General features: G+C 34.9%; 2 protein-coding genes across 7 annotated transcripts in view; one reads left to right on the forward strand and one right to left on the reverse strand.

The window, feature by feature from the left end:
• Positions 1 to 11,403, forward strand: part of LOC126821046 (esterase LipI) — a 20,123-nt gene extending 8,720 nt beyond the window's left edge. For 2 of the 5 annotated variants that reach the window (XM_050549338.2, XM_050549340.2), the window contains exons 2-10: positions 2,154 to 2,311; positions 4,628 to 5,808; positions 6,445 to 6,577; positions 7,350 to 7,471; positions 8,734 to 8,831; positions 9,146 to 9,246; positions 9,675 to 9,814; positions 10,245 to 10,331; positions 10,709 to 11,403. In XM_050549338.2, the coding sequence (XP_050405295.2) occupies positions 2,220 to 2,311; positions 4,628 to 5,808; positions 6,445 to 6,577; positions 7,350 to 7,471; positions 8,734 to 8,831; positions 9,146 to 9,246; positions 9,675 to 9,814; positions 10,245 to 10,331; positions 10,709 to 10,779 (2,025 nt within the window). In that variant the 5' untranslated portion in view covers positions 2,154 to 2,219 and the 3' untranslated portion in view covers positions 10,780 to 11,403. Of the gene's footprint in view, positions 1 to 1,445; positions 1,555 to 2,153; positions 2,334 to 4,062; positions 4,199 to 4,627; positions 5,809 to 6,444; positions 6,578 to 7,349; positions 7,472 to 8,733; positions 8,832 to 9,145; positions 9,247 to 9,674; positions 9,815 to 10,244; positions 10,332 to 10,708 lie in introns of those variants that run through there. The other 3 variants (XM_056101343.1, XM_050549341.2, XM_050549342.2) reach the window with 3 other exon arrangements.
• Positions 11,404 to 14,796: 3,393 nt separating this feature from the next.
• LOC126820893 (eukaryotic translation initiation factor 5) lies at positions 14,797 to 21,362 on the reverse strand. 2 transcript variants are annotated; one of them, XM_050549061.2, is made up of 11 exons: positions 21,276 to 21,362; positions 21,009 to 21,153; positions 20,005 to 20,245; positions 19,725 to 19,806; positions 19,027 to 19,199; positions 18,702 to 18,818; positions 18,364 to 18,507; positions 17,703 to 17,864; positions 17,052 to 17,210; positions 16,557 to 16,850; positions 14,797 to 16,327 (listed from the first exon to the last, which is right to left on the reverse strand). In XM_050549061.2, exons 3-11 carry the CDS (start codon positions 20,074 to 20,076, stop codon positions 16,226 to 16,228), a joined length of 1,305 nt encoding a protein of 434 aa, XP_050405018.1. In that variant the 5' UTR covers positions 20,077 to 20,245; positions 21,009 to 21,153; positions 21,276 to 21,362; the 3' UTR covers positions 14,797 to 16,225. The 2 variants fall into 2 exon arrangements, with proteins under 2 accessions (XP_050405018.1, XP_055957352.1); XM_056101377.1 differs by lacking the exons at positions 21,009 to 21,153; positions 21,276 to 21,362 and adding an exon at positions 20,455 to 20,471.
• Position 21,363: the final 1 nt, after the last annotated feature.

Consider the following 21,363-nt stretch of genomic DNA (forward strand, 5'->3'; position numbering starts at 1 on the left):
TGCCAAACGGATGAATATGCGATAAGGTCAATAACAGCTGCAAATCGCTTTCTTCATCTCATAAAAAACCTCCCCTGCACTTATTGGGATGGCGTGCTACACCAATGCGGTGATTTTATGTGGTCTGATTTGAGGTTTTATATAATCCCCTTCCCACATAGCTGACTCACTTTTGTCCTGCTATTATAATTGTAGATTTTCTGAATATAATACCAAATATAATTCAATTTTGGGCGCAAAATGTTTCATTTTTTTTTAGAAAACGAATCAACGTTTTCCTATTATCTCTTTTTACGAGTCTTATTTATATGTATCTATTTATATGTATCTGATGTAATGAGTACAGCTGTATTTTTGTGACTTGTAGAAAGAGACTAGGACAATAAGTCGACATCCCGACGTTACGATAAAAATAACACGATGATACGACAGAGTTAAGTGTCGTATGATTGCGTCAATACTGTCGTGATGTCGTGTTGTCGCGCTATGAAAAGGGCGAGATTTAACATGGCCACTATCAGCCACCATAGTAAACGGACATTACTTTTAAAATCCTCTACGCATAGTGCTTCGGTGTATGGAGAGCTTGGAAGAACAACTCAATATTACTCCAGACTAAAGTGTATATTAAAATATTGGATAAATGTTTTATCAGATAAGAGTAGTTTAAAATATATTGTTTACAACCACTCACGGGTTTCGGATTTGGACAGGAAATACAGTAATAAAACATGGGTGTTCAATGTTAAAAGTTTACTGGATAATCTTGGCTGTTCCTTTTACTGGACGAATCAAGATTCTAATCTTCCTTATTTTAATGTTTTAAAAGCTAAACTGTTTGATCAATCTATCCAAGAATGGAATTCTTCACGTTTTGCTTCATCTAAGTTAAGCACATATAATTCGTTCACAGATTTACCTCTATTTAAATTTTATCTATGCATTGATGACCTCAAACCGAAGTTTAGAGTAGCCCTCAGTAAATTTAGATGCTCGTCGCATTCGCTCTGCATAGAAACTGGCAGATATTTAAATACACCCAGGAAAGAGAGATTATGTAAATATGAATACCATTTTTTGTTAATTTGTCCTGCATATAATGCCTTAAGAGAATTGTATTTACCATCTAAGTATTATATTAGTCCAAATAATATCTATAAATTTGTCTCTTTGATGTCGTATACTGATCAAAAACTTATTATATCTACAGCTAAATTTATATATTTCGCTTTTGCTCAACGTACATCATTACCTTCCTAAACATGAAAGTTAATTTTATTGTATATTTATTGTTTGTGAATAACTATTATTATTTTTGTTTTTTGTTTTTCTTTTTAATTACACGTTTTTTTCATTTTGATTGTATTATTGTATAATTTAAGGCTATAAGTTGTTTAACTTAATGCTATATGTAATAAAGTATTATTATTATTATTATAGTATAAAGAAAGATCCATCAATCACGGAAACGACGCTGCCCATTCCGTTGCTTTTAATCTCCATATGTATACTCGACCTATGTTAGATAAATCGTACCTGTTTATTTGGCATACTGTAAGTTATATTTTTGACTGACAGGTGTATCTGGCATGGTGACATGTCTCTGTTTATAACATAAATAAGATAAGTCATTATATTTTAGTATAAGTATCGTGTTAAATGTTTAAGCACTATTGATAAAATGGGGCTATTTTAAAACCCTATGTGAATCGGGTGGTGAATACGTATAAATAGCAGAAGTTATTCACGGGGTTTTCTTTGTTTAATAAATCAATAACAAACGAGCCCATGACTATATGTGTATATATAAACATCTATTAACATCGATGGATTTTTCCTGTAGTGTCCTATTATAATAAATCAATAATGGTGATATGCTTTGACAAACACAAAGACGTTTTTTATTAGTTGATCTAGCTGTTTAATATTAATTAGTTATGGAGGATAATCCGTATTGATATAGACTTATCTAGTGTTCTTATTTGCAGGTAATAACAGGTAAATGAACATTTCCTTGGTAATGATTAATGTTGAATATAATAGACTAATGATTAATACCTATGAAACCGTCTTCGATTTTCTATGTATAACTATAGCAACTGACGGTAAACTGCGTGTATTTGTCTTTGATGCCACGTTATTCTAATTTCCAGGTATAGAGAGAGATCGGATTAATAGAGGGAATAAAATACACTGCTGTTGATAAAATAAACATCTAGATGTGGATGAACAGTGGATCCTGGGCACAGAGCCTCTTGTCGAGATTTATGCCGTCTGGATTTACTGAGGATCAACCTACCCAAGTAATCAGGTGTGTATCCATAGATATACAGGTAAACGATATTAAAGGATTTCATTAATGTTAAATACATCTAAAATAATTAGGAGAAATGATTATGTTATGCTTATCAACAAATGGCTGCATTATATTTATTCAAGTACGAGACGCAATACTTACACATTTTTATATTAGAAATTAATGATTTTAACAAATCTTGCTGTTCACTTGTTCTGAGCAAGACACTAGTACATAAACGCCTTTCCATTACGGTTCAAGGAACAAAGCATAAATTTACTATCCACTGTCGACAAATAAACACATTTCTGAATCAAAGTATCTCTTTAAAGATGGGTTCCCGCGTACAAACTGGGTGATTTAATGGTATGGACTAAAAACATATTCAAACTAATTAATTTGTCATAACTTTGCTTCAAATCCTTCTCAAACATTGTAGTTGCGAAGGAATGTCCTGCTATAAAAATTCGATCAAACCAGGTCATGTTTACGTCACGTGACTTACCTCTCTTAGAAGTCAGAGGTGAATTTATTGCATACATAAGACGATGTTGTCTTTAATCGCTTACTATTTATTACAAATATCGAATCCTAATTAAATTCTCGGATTATTCACTACCCGCGTCATTTTCCGCCATTTTTATCTCAGAAAGTGGTGTACGTCTACCTCTTCATAAAGTTTATCAACTTGTACATCAAGCGCTCAATGTTCGCGTGTGATCTTTGACATCACGCGTGCAGAAATTCCTAATCGTCGGGCTGTTGATTAGGGGAACCCTTACATTTTTGTCTTGTATACGCTCCATGAGTGTTTTTCGGGGAATCCAGTATTTTTCTAGTAAGATTGGATATCTCTACTTTCCATATATACCAAAATTACCATACTTTTACTGGAAATAACCACCCGATAAATACTTTTCTGGGAACCCATCTTTAAATTAAATAAATAAATATTATATTTTTCTCGTAATAATAATAGGACTTGCTTATAGTACACTATTTGGTAGTTAAGAAATTGAAAATAGGGTAAATCAATAATATTTGAATATAACGTCTGATATCCCTTCACGCTGTTTAAACACCTGTAGCATAATTAACATTGATCCAACACATTATGCAGCAAACTTAAATTATGCATGCAGGACCACTCAGATGTCTCTTAGGAATTATGCATGAGATTTTTTAACCAGGAAATATTTCTTTAACACTTTGTAATCTTCCTGTTGTTTATCTTCTTGACGGCGACGATCTTCCATAAACTATGACTGCAATGACGTCATTGTCGATTTCTTGTTTAAATAGTAGCCTATGTTCGTGCAGGTTTCATATCATATTTTACCGATTTCTGGCTGTTTATTTATTTTTGTCAATTGACGGACCATTGAATATGAGACTACCAATATTATTCTATATTCTATAATTTCCACCCTAAAGTCATATAAATTGTTATAAATAAAGTATGACAGATCGTTTATAGTAATTGCCTGAAGAGAATTGACAATTTTCTAAATTAGATTCATTTCTAAGGTGTAACAGCATTACTTTATTAAAATGTCGAATATATGAGAACTCGTGTGAAAACGAAAACTAGGTGAAGTAAATTATAAGGTGGCCCATACTGTCAACTGTAATGGATCTTTGTGGACAAGCGATTAACTAACCAGTTAATAAAAATAACCACTTTTGACAAGAATGACCATATAAAATACTGACAGGCTCTTAAACTAAAAAAAGGGTTAGCAAACCTGATGTTCACTGAAGCATTTCGTCAGTGAAAATCTCTAGTCTCTACTGATGCTAAAAACCCACCCAAGGACTATCGTCGCTTCAGTTATAGCAAGAACATTGACTAGAATACAAAGAAGTTTACTTTAACCGTAGCAGGTAGCCATTCAAACGAAGGTAGGTTTTGTGTCCTGTGGTACACCGAATACATTAGATGGAAACAGCTTCACGCTGGTATATTTTACCGCCATTGTATATATGATATATATCTTCAATTAAATGACATAAAAGTCGATATTACATGTTATTATATATGGTATACTCAATATACCTTTATACACGTCTGCTTTAGTATCAGAACGAAAATATACACACAGAAAGTCAATTTACGTGTAAGTCTGGCGCGCGCTTAGTTTGTTTTCCAACCTCTTTGTTGTATATACCGGTCGTACATACTTAGGTATATTATACGATAGGCCTTTAATACAGCCATTCATTAACATCAGTGTAATTGCATGTTGCGTGACGCAGAGGTCATCAAAGTGATACATATTTGGTTACCAGTTTAAGTGTTATTTTATATTGTGTTTTGTACTTTTACTACAGATATGACCTAAATGATAACTCTTCCTCGGTTGACAGAGAGGACGTTGCTTTACTTGGTGATGTGATTCTTGATGAAGGAACATCGGTGGACCCAGAACCCTCGGACGGTGTTGATGATAAGCAATTACTCAACGAACACATTAACGGATGTCATTCTCCACCGTTACAAGAACGCCAAGTTTTGCACAATTTGAGTAATACTAAGCGGTCCACTAGACCAACATCGTTAACAGCACCAAGAACTCAGCATAAAGATTCTCCATCTGGAAATGACATTTTAACGCAGAATTTAAATTCTGATAAAACTCTTTCGAAAAAACGACACCGGATTGTCCAGGAATACCATTCCTCGCACATTTCGCAACAAACATATGATCATAATCAGAATATACTAGTTCAGGATAATATTTTAAAAGTCACTCATTCACAGGAATCGATTAATGAGGATTTAGAATCGGGTTATTTTTCCTTACAGCACACACCTAAACACTCCACGGTTCCAGTCAATTCCCAAAAGACTCCTATCAAATCGTGCAATCCAAATGGAGTAAGCTCCCAAATTTGTTATAGACGTTATTTGACGTCTAAACGAGTGATTCGCAAAGTACGTGTAGAAAAGGATAACCAAAGAAGACATTCGTCGGATCAAGGATTTGCCTTTCTCACTCCAGAAAGCAAAGCGAAAATATTGAGCATTCGTCAGAAATGGGAAAAAATAACTAGTCCGGAATCGACACAGAATAGAAGCTTGCACTTCAACAGGTACCCCAATTCTAGCGAGATTTCTTCTTTGAGGAAGTCGCCATCAGCAGAATCGTTATCCTCGAGCCAAAGGGTGTCATATTTAAGTAGTGCTAGACCGCTGAGAGTTTCGGTTTCTAAATTAAATTCCGATAGGACAAGGGACCAGGAGTCATATTCATCAACTGAGTCCCATCACAAACAGCACGAAACAAAACCCAAGATGGATGCTGTGACAAATTTTTCAAAGCTAAAGAACAAATATTCATTGCCCGAAGAGACAATATCATTCTTGGAACAAAACAATAATGTATTGGGTAAGAAATCTACCGTAGCTGAACGGAGAGTTCTGTACGAACAGCAAACAGAATTATATGGAAAACGTGTAGAATTCGATGGCATTTATAAACAATTTATCGCACCTAGTATTAAATGTAAAGGTGAGTAGTTCAACATATCGAACGTTTTGTACATGCGAATGTATATTTGATGTTTGGTGTGTGGAACTATTATTTATTTTAGACAAATAGTGTGGACGAATGTGTATTTGACATATAGTTTGACAAACTTTTAATCGAATGTTTCCCGTGTGGACGCACGGATATATTAATTATGTGATGTTATCTGTGACAGACTGTTTATCGGATGTTTGGTGTGAACGAACATTTATTGAATTATTTATATGAGAGATTGTTTATTGAATGTTTGTTGTGGACGAATTTATATTGGAGGTTTCTTGTGCATGGGCGTCGACTGAAACCCAATAATATGGTTATGTGGGCATATTTATTTGGTTACACCTATCGGTACGGAACCTGCTGCATGACAGATGAGCGTTGATATAACCTAGTTCTTTATTTTGATTTTAAAGAGGCGTTATATAAGAGCTATACTCTCTAGAACATCGAATGGCTTAGTTATTGAGAGGGGGTAGTTTCCATCTGCCAATCATTGCTATATCTTTCCATAACTTAAAAATTCATAACTTTGCTCAGATTCTTAGAATAATGTAATTTGATCGAAATTGATATACTTATTATTTTTATATTTTTTATATTATTTGTTTTATTTTACAGAAGGATTGCCAGTCGATATTATAAGGCCTAAAAAACTGCCTCAGGTACCGACAATAGTCATTTACTTCCATGGCGGAGATTTATCCACTGGTTCAAGAAGAACGTCAGAAGATTTCTGTAAATATCTCGCCAAGTAAGTATAAGGTTTCTTCCCGAAAGTCCTGGCATATCAAATTAATGAAATGTGTGTGACATCTGACTCAGCCTATAACATTTTTGTAATACCATTTTCTATAGGTTTATAAAAGTATGTGGTAATATTACTACCACTCAGCTGTATCAAGAATTAATGAAATTTATTAATGCTTCAGTGATTCCATGTTTTTTTTATCTTGTCCACGGATATAGACCTGTCCTGCACAGCATGGTGTTTGTAACAGGTTTAAATTCCAAGAAATACCCCATATTTATACCGGTTGTTAGAAAATATAAAATATACATTAAAACATTTAATGTAAGTCCCCATCAGAATGTTGATGACAAGGATGTAGACTTCTAACTTGAAACTATCGTATGGAGTCATGTGTTCCAGTTCCGGCGTGGTTTCCCATTGTCAGTGGTACGGAGGGCCTGAGGACAGCTGTTTAGTCGCTCGGATGGAACGCAAAACCGAGGTCCCGTGTACACATTGGGGTGCATGTAAAGGATCCCTTGGCAGTTGGAATTCGATATAAGAGTAGGCCTTAGCGCCGCTGTCCGTGCAAAAATTTCCCTGAGCACACTGTATGGCGTATGCCCGTCTTCATAAGCCCAGTCGGGGCAGAACAGTAGGACGTTAAACCCCATTTCATTTCATTTCATATTATGTTCCAACACAAATAATGCTGTTTTATTGCGTCGCCGTGGTAGAAGTGGTATCATTTGTTATTATGCACGACACCCATAGGCTACTATTATTTTTTCAGAAGTGCCAGGTGTATTGTAGTTAATGCTGAATATCGTTTAGGACCCGATATTAAACTACCTATGCAGATCGATGATGCAAAATGTGTTGTTAGATGGGTGAAAATGAACAGAGGATTATTAGGTTTGTGTGATTAACTATTAAGAAAAATAACCACGTACTTACTACACAAAGGGAAATGGAGCACGACAAAGTGCTTCCAGTACCAGATTTACCATTGTACAAATGACAAGTCCGTAGACACCGTGTTTCTGCCTAGCAGCCACACGGCCCATGCAAGTTCACCGCATGTATAAGAAGATAAGCCCCAGGACGGCTGTCTGTGGGATCATTCTCCACTCTTTATTACATTGCTGTTTCCAGCAATCTAATTAAAATACAGATATATATTTCGTTTCGTTATTTTATACTTCCTATGGCCTCCACGGCATGAAGATTTGACCAGTTGTAGTGGGAGGTCGTGTCAGGTGTCATACGGCGGCTCTTGACCTATGACGTCAGTTAAATTACCCAATCAACTTTGATGTTTCTAGTTTGATACTCACAGTTCTGTGCATAGCACGCCAAGAACTCCCCGTAACAGACCGTTTCATTGGCTAATACCTCACATCAACAAGAACGCAGATTATATAACAACTCTTCCAGATCCTAGTGTAGTAAAGACAAGTTAACGAAGATTTTGCAGGTTGGGAAACCTAAGAGGGATGATGACTATTCATTTGAGCACTGTCACACAGTTTTGGTTCAAGACGTCCATGGAGATAGATGTATGCACTCGAGCATTATCATGCTGAAACATCGGTAGATCTTGCCGGCATTGGTTCCAACGTAATATAACACCGCCTGGCACGCAGTTACAGACCCATGTGGTTTCCTCGTCCGTTTGCGATCCTGCAGATTTTGACGGATATAGTGCCAGTTTGCCGAAGCAGAAACGATCGGTCAGTCCCAAGATGGTATTTTCACGGCATACAAACCTTCGGGCGGCGGTCTAATCGTTGCGCTTTTCACAGAACCAAAGACGTTATAAACGTCATATTTTATGTCTCATGTCTGCACCATACAATCGTGATTTGCAATGTTCACATTTTCTCCAAGTCAATTTTTTTTTGGGACTCTGGTTTGATCCAGGTACACGGGTAACTGGACATGCCCATCTCTTTGCACGACATGCATTCATCATTTTATTTTGTTTTTACATTCAAATTCTTGTGGGTGTACGTCAAAGTTAATAGTTTGTGTACTTTTACAATATTCCCGAAGGAGCAATGCCCGTAACCGTAGTTCCAGTAACATATGCAAATGTAGGCCTAGGTTAAGTGTTTATGTCAATGCCTCTCAATTTATGTAAATGAATTGTATGTTTTATATTTTTTTTTATACAGGTGCTGTTTTAGAGAGCAAAATTGGTGTAGCAGGAGACAGTTTTGGTGGTTTAATTGCAGCCTCGGTTGTTCCAGAAGTTGATAGTCTAGATTTTCAGGTAACAATGTTTTATATAATTGCTTAAAAAAGAAAACTGGAATCAAAGTCAGATTAAAGCCATGCAAATCATATTTCTAATACTGATAATCGCAAGCATTGAAATTTTCAAAAATTATCCCAGCAAGTCCGGGCTTGACTAAAATCGGTGTTTTACAAAATTTTTAATATCTCAAAAGATAAATAATTTTAGCCTTGTATATGATGTATTTGTTTTTTCTCCAGTCTGTTATTTTCCTGTTCAACAAGAGTTATAAAATATCTAAATCTCAAACCATTAACAGCTTTGTATAATTTCTGAACTTTTTTCTCCAGATTTTGATTTGTCCGGTACTAGATCTGCGATTAGATCAATCTCAGCCATCAGTAGCAGAATTTGAGAACGGGCCGTGCTTTTCGAAATCAGATATTGAAAAGTGAGTAATTATGGTCCTGTAAAAATTTGATGACCGGTCTCTTAACTACTTTGAATCTAGATAATTTTGCCTTGAAATGACAAAAGATTTCAAGTTCAGAGACTGACGAAGAACTGCTTTTAAAACCAATGAAGTACATCTGTATGAGTGGGGGCATCAAGGTTAATTTCATTCAGTATCATCCATATCCTCATCAATGTGCAGTTAAAACCTGTTACGAAGAACTATATGAATGAAATCAAGGTTATTCGTTAAGGGATAAGTCTGTAATGAACTACTGATAATAGAAAATATATCTATCCTTATAATGGATGGAAACGATCACGAATCATTCAATAATATTTGGATCGTGGCAGTCTATTTAATTCAACGAATCTCACGATTGTGGTAAAACACTACCAATGTAAAGAATTAGTTTTGTCTTACAGGGTGATAGAACAGTCTTTGCCTAATTCAGCAGACAGATTCAAACCGTTAGCTTCACCTTTACTTCAATCTAACTTTAATCGACATCCAACAACTTTTCTACTTATAGCACAGATTGATCCCTTCAGGGATGCTGTGTATGGTAAGTTACTTCTTACAGGCATTATGCAAGAGCTAAATTATTTTATTGTGGGCCTTTATTTGTGCCATAAATGTTATATAAATTAATAATGAGACGCATTAATTAACTTACCATAATCAGTTATTATTAATTTAATATAAAAGTGGGCAATCAAGACTTTCTTTATTATCTTAACAATGGTAGCCATGACAATCGAGACTACTTCTAACGGCGATAACTCGGCGCAGTGAAGTCATTTGACAGAAATTTTAATAATATTCCCTTTTCATTATCTATTTTTAACTATTATAGCGAGAACTGTCAGCGCTTATCTAATCTTACATAATTCCCCTTTAATAGATGTGGGCGGTTTGATGATGGTGACACGCTTGATTGTTAAAATGTTTTTTTTTAGTGTTCTCAATCTGTAGTCTAAAACTTTTATTTTCAGAATATAAACAGAAGTTGGTAGAAGCAGAAATAGATGTAACAAGTTATCTGGTTAAAGGATCAGTTCATTCTTTCTTTAGGTTATCTGGTAAGTCTATGTATGTTATATCCTTTAACATAATCGGAAAATAAATAGAGACCAGTCACTGAGTTCAACTATTGTCAATCAAACATATCAAACGCAATTATTATAATATCCCAAGTCCTGACCCGAATCGCATAATCGCTAGAAATTTTTGTCTTGCCAGTCGTCGAAGGAATAAAACGTTTAATATTAGCACAGAGTAAAAATACACTCTGTGATATTAGGATATACTGACCGATCCTATTTTTGGGGGCCTTTATAATTGGTCATGTCATGTTAGGATTTAATACCACCACCTCCCCATTGGCCAGTATAGACTTAAGGGTGACACACACACTGTCGGACTGTATATTGCAATAATGGAATTATTGTCGTTTCAGGTCATTTTAAATCTCTGTGTGAAGAATCTTATCAACAAATTACAGATTTTCTCCATAGATTAGTTATGTAATCGTGGAACCAAAATATCTAACATTTACTACTAAAAAATATTTTATGTTTGATGACATCTTCAAAAAAAAACCCTAAGTGTTTTTTTTATGTTTAATGAAACCGTAAATAGGCGATTTTCTGTTTGATGACTGACATCTTCAAAAAAAACCCCAACAGATTTTATGTTTGATAACATCTTCAAAAACCAGAATATTTTGTTTGGTGACATCTTCCAAAACCAGGAAATTTTATGTTTGATGACATCTTCAAAAACCAGGAGATTTTATGTTGGATGACATCTTCAACTATGGGAATTTACGGGAGCAATGTGGTGAAGCGGTGGCGATTGGGAATGTGCAAGTCTTTGGAAATCACTGTTCTCAACTAAAACATGGCACATTAGTTTGTTAATGCATAGCTGTCATTATATTCGATGATATTTGGACCAATATGATTACCAGTGAAACTCTATACTTGATATCTATTAATCGACTCTATACTTGATATCTGTTATTCCTGTAAAATAATAAGGCTCAACTTGAGATTGTTTGGTATATTGTTATATTATATGTTATTGTATATTGTTGATGGCTATATTAGATCTACTATCTATATTTTTTGCAATAAACTTATTAAATTCAAAGCCTTTTTCAAACTATTGAAACAAATATACTATTCAAAAAAAGTAGGGGATATTTGATTTTGGGGGCATAATACTAAAATATGCAAATGACCACGAAAAAAGTCACTATAGAACCTAACAGAAGAAACATTTCCAGTAACATGTGACGCCCAAACGCACCAATAACTACCGCATGGAATGCAGGTGATGCTTGGGATCATCATGGGGGTCCAACCCAAGATTTGCACGACTCTGACTTTGAATGTTACAGTCATTGTGACATTGAATTCCAGGGTGGAAACATCAGTTTAATTGTTTTAGTGACCAGAAAACAAATTTTGATATGCGTCGGCTTACCCAAAATGAAAGGTTACGTGCCCTTGGCATGCTACAGATCGGCACAACACAGGCGGTTGTGGCGCGGACGATGAATGTTTCTCAGTCTGTCATAAGCAGGCTATGGTCCAGATACCGTGATACACAATCTGTACAGGACAGACCACGCTCAGGTCGACCAAGGGCGACAACTCAAGCCCAGGATCGATTTATCCGTACCTTGGCCTTGAGAAATCGTGTCATCACAGCAAATCAGATCAGCGCTCGTCTTCAAACAGACACTGGTGTGAGAGTGAGTGGCCAGACGATTCGGAATCGACTGCATAGGGGTCACCTTCGCGCCCGACGTCCTCGCGTGATCCCTTGTTTGAGAGATCATCACATTCAGGCAAGACGTCGTTGGTGTAGGGATCGTCAACACTGGGATAATCGACGCTGGAGCAATGTGATGTTTTCAGATGAGTCAAGGTTCACTGTTGATTTTTTGGACAGACGTAGGAGGGTGTGGCGTCGTCGAAACGAGCGCTTCCAAGACGTTAACGTCATCAGACATGATCGATTTGGGGGTGGTTCTGTTATGGTGTGGGGAGGCATCACTGTTGCTGGAAGAACGGCTTTACATGTTGTTGCAGGGCGTGTTACAGGCCAGTACTACCGGGACAACATCTTGGCAGTCCATGTTGTGCCGTTCGCACGACGTCATGGCCGCCGTTTCATCTTCCAGGATGACAACGCAAGATGTCACAGGGCCAGGATCGTTACAGGTTTCCTCCAACAACAGAACATCACCACATTACCTTGGCCAGCACTGAGTCCCGACCTCTCCCCCATCGAGCATGTCTGGGACATGCTTGGACAGAGGTTACGTCAACGTCAACAACGTCCTGCCAATGTCCAAGAACTTGCTGCTGCGTTGCAACAGGAATGGGACAATCTGGACCAAAATGACCTTAGACGTCTCATTAGGAGTATGCCACGTCGGATCAATGCTTGTTTGGCAAAAAGAGGAGGATTTACCCGTTACTGACTTGGTTGTGATGCTGTGGTAACTTTGCTGTTTGACCCCGGGTATCATTTTACCCTTATAATGGTCAGTCTGTGCCTTACTTAGTCTAACGATCATTTGGAATAAATCGATGAATGTGAACTTCCATTTCATTTTGTCATTTGTTTCTTCGTCAGTTTCATTAGGTGACTTTAATAACACTTAAAAATCAAATATCCCCTACTTTTTTTGAATAGTATGCTTATCTGCCCAATCGGTCTAACTAAATAAATATTGTCATTTATTACGAGTTCCAACTGTTAAGGGTTCTTTTACGTGCATGACAATCGTGCCACACACTGTACCTTGACGGAACCTCCATCATACACTCGGGGGGTCGAATGGATAGCGCCTGCGTGCTGCATCATAAGATCTGTCATTGAGTCAAGTGGCGTGATTTCTATTCCCCCTTGTACGTGACAAGGAGTAGGGCCGCCTGTAAAACTTCGTGGGTTTTCCCACTGCTAAAGACCCCTACGCGCAAGCGAATTAATGAAATAAAATTGACCCAGTTGGTATCGAGTGGACATCTCCCTCGCCACCATACACTAATAGACATGGAGAAACCACGCTGGGAAATTTCGAGGCAATCTCAACGAATTGGATGATGTTACCACTACATTTGCTTAAATGGTTTAATCCTTTGCCAACACAATGGATGTGCCAAGTGAAGGCCACAGTTTTCTAGGCTGTGGACCGTTACACCCATTTACTAAATAAAGGCGGACATGTCATTTATAAAGTTTACATCAAAATGCGGCTAGGCTCATATCCCTCTCGCATGTTCTATAACAATTCATTAAATATTTTATTTTTTTCTAAAAAAAGGAATATATTTACAGATGGGCGCTTCCATGTCAAGTGGACCAAATTTCGGAAAGTTGGAAACATGACCCCTCCAAAATCATAAAAATATGTTATAGTACATGGACTTAAGCTAACAAATCCAAAATTCTACCTCTCTAGGTAGGAAACTCGCTGAGATATGGCCATTTGAAATTAGGGCACTGAAACAGATGATAAATTCAAGAATTTCAGGTTTTCGGATGCTTTAAACTCACATTTGTAATAGGAGTAGAACTCTCTATATTTGTAATCCAAGACAACTTTTAGGGTAGATTATGAATTTAGCATCACACTCGAAACGAATGAACTATTCACTTTTTTTTGTCAGGATTTCCCTAAACATTGGCAAAGTCACTATTGCGTACACAACCTCCAAAATTGGCATAGTTAAAGTCAGTTTTTTTTTTATCAATTTACGAAAGATTCGAGTTCTTGGGATATATTCTTTTCCAAATATTCAGTCTCGAAATTCAATGCATACTGAAAACGTACAAAATAAAACTTCAATTACTATACTATAACATACCTTAAAAGTCCATCGATTTTAAAATAACTTCTAAATGACCTATACTCCTCACGAATTGGAATAATAGGTTTTGACGATCAGATTAAAATTATTTCGAAAAGACTTCGACCCTTCATATTTGTTATCTTAACATAGAATAAGAATTAAGACTCTTTTTGGGATCCAGGGAGTATGTTTCGTTTTAGTTTTGCCTTAGAAACCGGTGAAAACTTTTAGAATCTAATTTGCCGGAGGGAAAAAGTTAATATTTGGGGCTCATTTGGTCGCATAGATGTCACCTTTGACAGCTCCTCAGACATTAACCCCGATTTTCAAGATCTGCTCCCATCAATGAACTCAAATGCCAGGAAATTTAGGCTCAGTCACAAAAAATTGAAAGCTTAATTACATATAAGTGGCCATCAAAAGTTTTTTTTGTGTCTGTGGCATCGCATCATTCTTTCGGCCAGCATAGAACTATATAGACAATACGATCTATGTTCCACCAGGCGCTCGACAGTGTTATAGCCAGTAATTTCTTGACATTCATTGTCAAGATTTGGACCCCCTTCTCCTTATTCACAGCTTCTAGATCTGCTACTGTTCTCATGATAAGTCCGTTTACAGCTTCAATTTTCAACTGCCTTTTTCTCAATATGCCAAGTGACAAAAGTCTAACAAATACAAATTAACTTTTAATCATTGTTGTTTTAAAACTTCATATAATCATGAAAACAACTTATTTTACAAAAAGAAAAACCAAAATATAACCAACACAAAATATACATCTAAACAAGACAGTTATAAATAAAGAAAATATATTACAGTGCTCCAGATAATTGTCTTCTTCACAGAGTACAGAACTCCACATGTCCAGATTAGTGAATGGAAAATAATGAATCAAAATTAACTTATTTATCACAATTATATTTCTCAATTTATTATTAATTTATGTAAAAATTAAAGAATGGGTACTTGTATGACCAGTGTATTATCAATTGAAGATCAGAAGACCAAGAATAGTTAGCCATAACCTGCATTAAGCAATACGTCCACTTGACACATTACAAAGTGTATTGATTAGTTTTCAATTCAAAGTAAAGGCATATTTACAGAATTTGAGAGCTCATCATATATACCAATACATATATTTTATCTGGAGCACCAACAGTATGTGCCATAATTTAACAACTAAATTCTGGCACAGATGCGCATCTAAACTTTTTCAAGCAATATATATATATATATTTAATAGATGATAAAATCAATTTGAATCCAAAAGTAATTTTTAAAATGTAATATCTCTACATTTCAAAATATCATAGTAAACATTTGTTTACTGGACATTAACGAATTAGCAATGATCAGGGACCTACACAGATTCTTGTCAAATTTATATTTTTATGAAAGCCACTAGTGGAATTTTATATTTTTCAAATTTTATGATTATTTTATATTTTACATTTTTCAATCAATTTTATATTTTAGCATTCTATCAAATTTTATGGTATTTTTTTTTTTTATCACATTTCATTACTTCATGTTTTTATCATTATCAAGTATTCAGATTTTTTTTTTTTTCACAACTGCACTGATAGTAAATAGTATTCAGCCAGTGTTATGCAGTCAAACGAGTAGCACTGGAGGTATTAATGGTCGCAGTCATGTATGTTCATATACCCACATAACATGGACTAAAAACTGTCAAATAGAAAATGAAAAGAAGCAAGCTGGGGGTCATAATATGCCTTGATGATTTTCTTCTTCACACCAGGATTTATATTATTAGTAATATTAGTATAGAAATTTACTATTGGGAGTAGCGATTTATGGTTTATTTTATAAATAGGCCTAGTGAAATTTTATATTTTTCCATATAATTTTATGAGAAATGTTTTTATATTGTAAGGTCCCTGAATGATTATGTTAATCTGACCAGTTAACACACAAATATCTATATATGTGAAAAGAACAGTGCATTTAAAATTTTATCTACATATTAATGAAATGAAATGGGGTTTAACGTCCTAATGTTTACATATTAATGATAGTTTCCAATAGTTTATAATAATAGAATACATATATATTTACGTAGAATGAATATAAGCATATTAAATAGCATCAATATCGATTTCATCATCACCATTTTCCTTTTTGTCGACAACAGGGGTAGATTTTTGTTCACCAACTTTCTCTGTGGTAGAATAAACAACCTAAAATGATGAAACATCACATTTACAAATACATCAGATTTATTTCCACAAAAAAGGTTACTCGGATACTCCGCAACATTTGGCACCCACTGCAGTTAACGTAAACAACCCAGTGCCACTTGTAAAATCTTATGAGCCTCATCTTTATCAGACAGTTATGAAAATAAGAGTGCCATCTTTTAGAACTATTAAGATTGAAACTTATCAACACTTAGTGTAAAATGTTTACCTCAATGTTCTCATCGTCACTTTCTTCATCACTTTCTTCTTCAGCTTCTTTCAACCACTTTATAAATGGAGAAGCTTTGTCATGTATCTCTTGAGCTACAGCTTTAGACACATACTTCTTAGATACCTTGTCAGCCCAGTCTAAAAGTACCTTCTCTTCAAGAATATCAGAATCATATAGAATCTTTAGAATATGGGGTACTTTAGGCAACAAAATTTCTTTATGAACTTCACCGACAAGTTGCTCTATTCCACCAAGTAAATATTTCTGAGCTTTGGGGTTTTCATAGCAGAACTGAAATAAAATCAAACAAAACATAAATAAAACATTAGATCTCAATTCTTCCATGAAGTGAAGTATCTAAAATTAACAATAGCAAATTCACCCTCAAAATTTGATGGATCAACTCTTAATATTTTCTGAAAATCAGTCGACAGTGGTAGAATGAAGTATTGATATCTGATATTCAACTTGTAATCCATAAATAAAACTTACACTGAGAAAGAGTTTTCTATGGTCTTTTATTTGTTGTAATATCTTAGTATCTAACAACAATTCAACCAATACTAGAGTAGCTTTATCTTTAACCTCTAACCTCTCCGCCTCAGTAGTAATCTCTTGAACTTGGCTTACTTTATTATCATCTCGCTTTAACTAAAAAGATAAAATACATAATTTAATTTTACTTAATTATGCCCATCAACTTTCGTGTCATCAAGGGCATTATATTTTTAAGGAGCTTTGGTAAGTATCTTAGAATCCAAGCATGTATGGACCCCTCCCGCCAAAAACCCCCACCACACCACCAAATGATTATGGCCAATAACTCTGGGAATATCTTAATACATACAACAAGTCCTCTTCTCTGATCTAGAGTGCAATTATAGGCAATAACTACAGGTAAATGATGCAAGCCTGAAGATCACTAGGGTTCTTTCTTCAGATGTATACATGTATGTATGAATTATTTGAGCTATCAAGTATGTGTATAAATTGTTGCCAATGAGATTATAGGAGGACCTTTGTCCGGCATCCTTAGAGGACTGGGATTCAAAGGACTCATTGTCCCTATCATGATTTTTATTCTTGACCACACACGACTCAAATTTTTGTTACCAAGTGTGATTGTGTTAAACGTGTTAATACCTGTAAATATTTATAGAACATGTCAATTCTTTCTTCAGGACTTTTCTCCAAATCATCAGTTAAGGCTAGTCCTTTAGCAGCATCAGTCAGTTCCTCCATTCTTTGTTTAATAGCTTCTTCACTGATATCCTCACCCCAATTATCATCATCTTCATCTTTGAACTATATAAGGCAAATAAATACAGAGGTGTTAGGTGTAAACAATATTTAATTTTACGTTTACAGAAACCAGAAAGCTCTGCCGTTTTTACATAAATGAAAATTGGCATTCCATGATTTATCTAGTTAAATTGAGTTTTTCAATAACTGATGTGATTTTAATAGTATCTGCAGTCAACCCTGAAGTTTATCAAGTGAACAATCAGAAGTGGTATTCTCATCTATAATCAGATTAGGGGGACCCACTGGAAGTCTCATCACATTGTCCATCTTTGTGAATTGTCACAAAGTTCAAATACAAACATCTTGAAATAATTTTATCATCAGTAGTAAAAACCATTTCTATTTATTGTAAATAAACATCAACAGATTGTCATACGAAAAAGAAATACACCCATTTTCATTCAACATTCAAGCCCTTTGAAATTTAAGGTTGGATTTAAAGCAAAATGTACTTTGAAATCCATGTGACACAGATCTAGCAGGAATAAAACAATTGTACCTCTGGAGGTGCATCAATGACACCACCTGATGCTCGCTGTGCTGCCATCTGTTGTTGGGCATTAGCTTCTGGACTACCACGATCATCTTCTCCCTTCTTTTTACCTTTTTTGGTTTGTTTCTTGGGAGTAGTGGTTGACTCGATCTAGACAGAAAAAGAAAAAAATAACACATGAAAACAAAACCAAATGTTGGGAGAATCCCTTTAGAAATTATAAATTCTGGAGACTGAACAATCAGTTGTGTAGTTCTCATCATAGTTTTAATACAGAAGGGGAATCCACAACAAATCTCATCATATTGTTCTTCTATTGAAACAAAATGAAAAAAGTTACATACCTGATCTGAGGGGTTCTTAAGAATAAATGTGGTTAATTTATGACGCATGTCAATTTGTGCCGAATGACCACAAGCAATACAGCGCTGTAAAATCATCTGTTTTTTAGCCTGTACAGTCTGAAAATACAAAGAATGTCATTGTCATAATCAGTAAAAGTATATTGAATCAAATCAAATAAAACAGGGTACTTATTTAGTAAATGTGTCCAGCGATCACTCCCCATTTATTTGTGATTGCAGTAGCTGATTATTGTTTACAATTTAACTACTTAAAAATCTAACCTTGTCACATTGAATTAGATATTTGAGTTAACAGAATACTCACAAGATTTGTCTCTGGATTGGAGCATTCTGGGCACAACACAAATTTTTTGATAAAAATATCTAAAAGTGATTGAAGCTTATCGGCATCATGAGAGCCATTGACAATATAGCGGTCGTTCTTTAAATCAAATTGAGTTTGTGCACCAAGCTCGCAGCCAAAAAACTTGCATGGATCTGAAAAAACAGAACAACAATTTCATATTTATTACAGCCAAGATAGGTAAGGTATACAGGATTTGACGATCATGTTAAATGAAATAATTGTAAAAACTATCAGTTGTTGAATTTCTCATCAATCTATAAAATCAGAAGGGGAATCCACAACATAACTCATCATTTTGTTCTTCTTTCATTAAATTGTATTTTATTTTTTAATTTGGATTAATTGCAAGAACTATCAGTTGTTGAATTTCTCATCAATCTATAAAATCAGAAGGGGAATCCACAACATAACTCATCATTTTGTTCTGTCAATAATTCTTGAAGCAGTTAATGGTTGATTTTTTTTTAAAAATTCAGATTAATTGTAAGAAGTATCAGTTGTTGAACTTCTCATCAATCTGTAAAATCAGAAGGGGAACAAAATTCATCATTGTGTTCCCTTTATTCAATTGTATATTTTTTAAAAGAATATTTATGGGTCAATAAATCTTGAAGCAATAATGGTATATTTATTTTCTTCAATTGGAAGCAACTTACATGTAGCTGGCCTGGAAAGAGCCTTGGCTACATCCACCATGTTTACAATCACTGTTTTAATGCCATTCCCTTTTCCCTCTACCTGTAAATAGGCAAAAAATTACTTTTCATTCAAATAAAATGAACATATTCTCACATTTACATATCACAAAACAAATCATGAATGAGTACTTGGTAAAATAATATAGCTTATATTTAAAAAAAAAAAAAAAAACACAATTCCTAAACAAGTTCACGATAAAACAATATCATTATCCTTTAAATAAAACTGATGAATTACCTTGGCTAAGAGTTTAGGCATTTTATAGCGGTAAAATGGGTCGAGGTTTGTTCTGTCAACGTTGTAAGACATCTTGACTGTTTATGTAGAGGTTTTCTTTTCCTATGAATACTACTTATAGTTTGATTGAGGTATGTATCTAACTTTAAGAAATTCATAAACCTTTCTGGGGGAACCGTACCGCCCCAATTGATAAGCTTTGATTCAATGGTTGCAATGGTTGCTCCTTGCCAAGACGGCCCTGAAACAGAAAATTCAAACATAAAAAGTCTAGTTAAATAAAATATTTTCTGAAGTTATTGACCTCCAAAGTTATATACAGGAAGGTAACTTGAACATCAAGAGCAAACCAAACATATTGCTAACTCAATAGTATGAAAACTGTTTAATTAAATCTTTCAAATAAAAGGAAATCCAAATTAAACCGGCTGACATTGATGATTGACTCACACTTATTTTGAATGAAGTCTTGATTGTAAAATTTCAACTTATTCACCCTTGGAAATATTAAAACAATACTCTAGGTTCTATATGGTGGCAGTTGCTGACAGCTTGCTAATTCTCATGCAGCAGGAGTGACAACGGAAGTTCGATTTCGTCACATGTGAACAGAATGTCACCGACCTTCGGTTTCATTATCATAAGTGTTAATATTCAATTACTGCTCAAACAACGTTGGTATATTAAAATTGTTTCATGTACAGATAAGACAAATCAATTCGTTCAAGTAATTCATAGAACAATGAATCAATTGCTCTAAAGTTTTGTTCTTTGTCTTTTTTTCTTTCAAAGCTGTTCCGAGTTTACTTTGCGAGATGACTGCGCAATCGAATCAGCACGACAGACATGATCAACCCACGTGCTTGAACGTGGCTCAATATGGCGGAAATATTAGACAAGAAAAAAAAAAAAAACCCACGCATTTAATTTTTAACCTGGATCTTCAACTTTGTTACAATACTAACTGTATACGTTATTTTCTTATTTAATCAGTGAGTACTCACCGTATCGTATATAAAACTTCATAAAAACGTTAAAAAGCTGAAAGGTATTATGATCACTTGTGGTGGCAAAGTGCCAAATGTGTGAACTCGCCCCAATATGCAATCTATTTTCTCTGTCAAATTCTTTAACAAACACCGTCGGAATCTGAAAATAAGTACGACATCATGTAAGAACGATATATTATTATGATTTTGACCACATTATGAAATATAAATAAGGTAAAAATATTGTGAAATTCTTAAACAACTTTTGTCCTTCTACCCTACCTAATGATTTCCGATTCTGGTTGCGCGCATTGACAACTAATACCCGGATGACGACTGATCACGCGAGATTTGCGAAATTATCGCGACA

The sequence above is a fragment of the Patella vulgata genome, chromosome 5, assembly GCF_932274485.2.
Source record: "Patella vulgata chromosome 5, xgPatVulg1.2, whole genome shotgun sequence".
Lineage (NCBI taxonomy): Eukaryota > Metazoa > Mollusca > Gastropoda > Patellidae > Patella > Patella vulgata.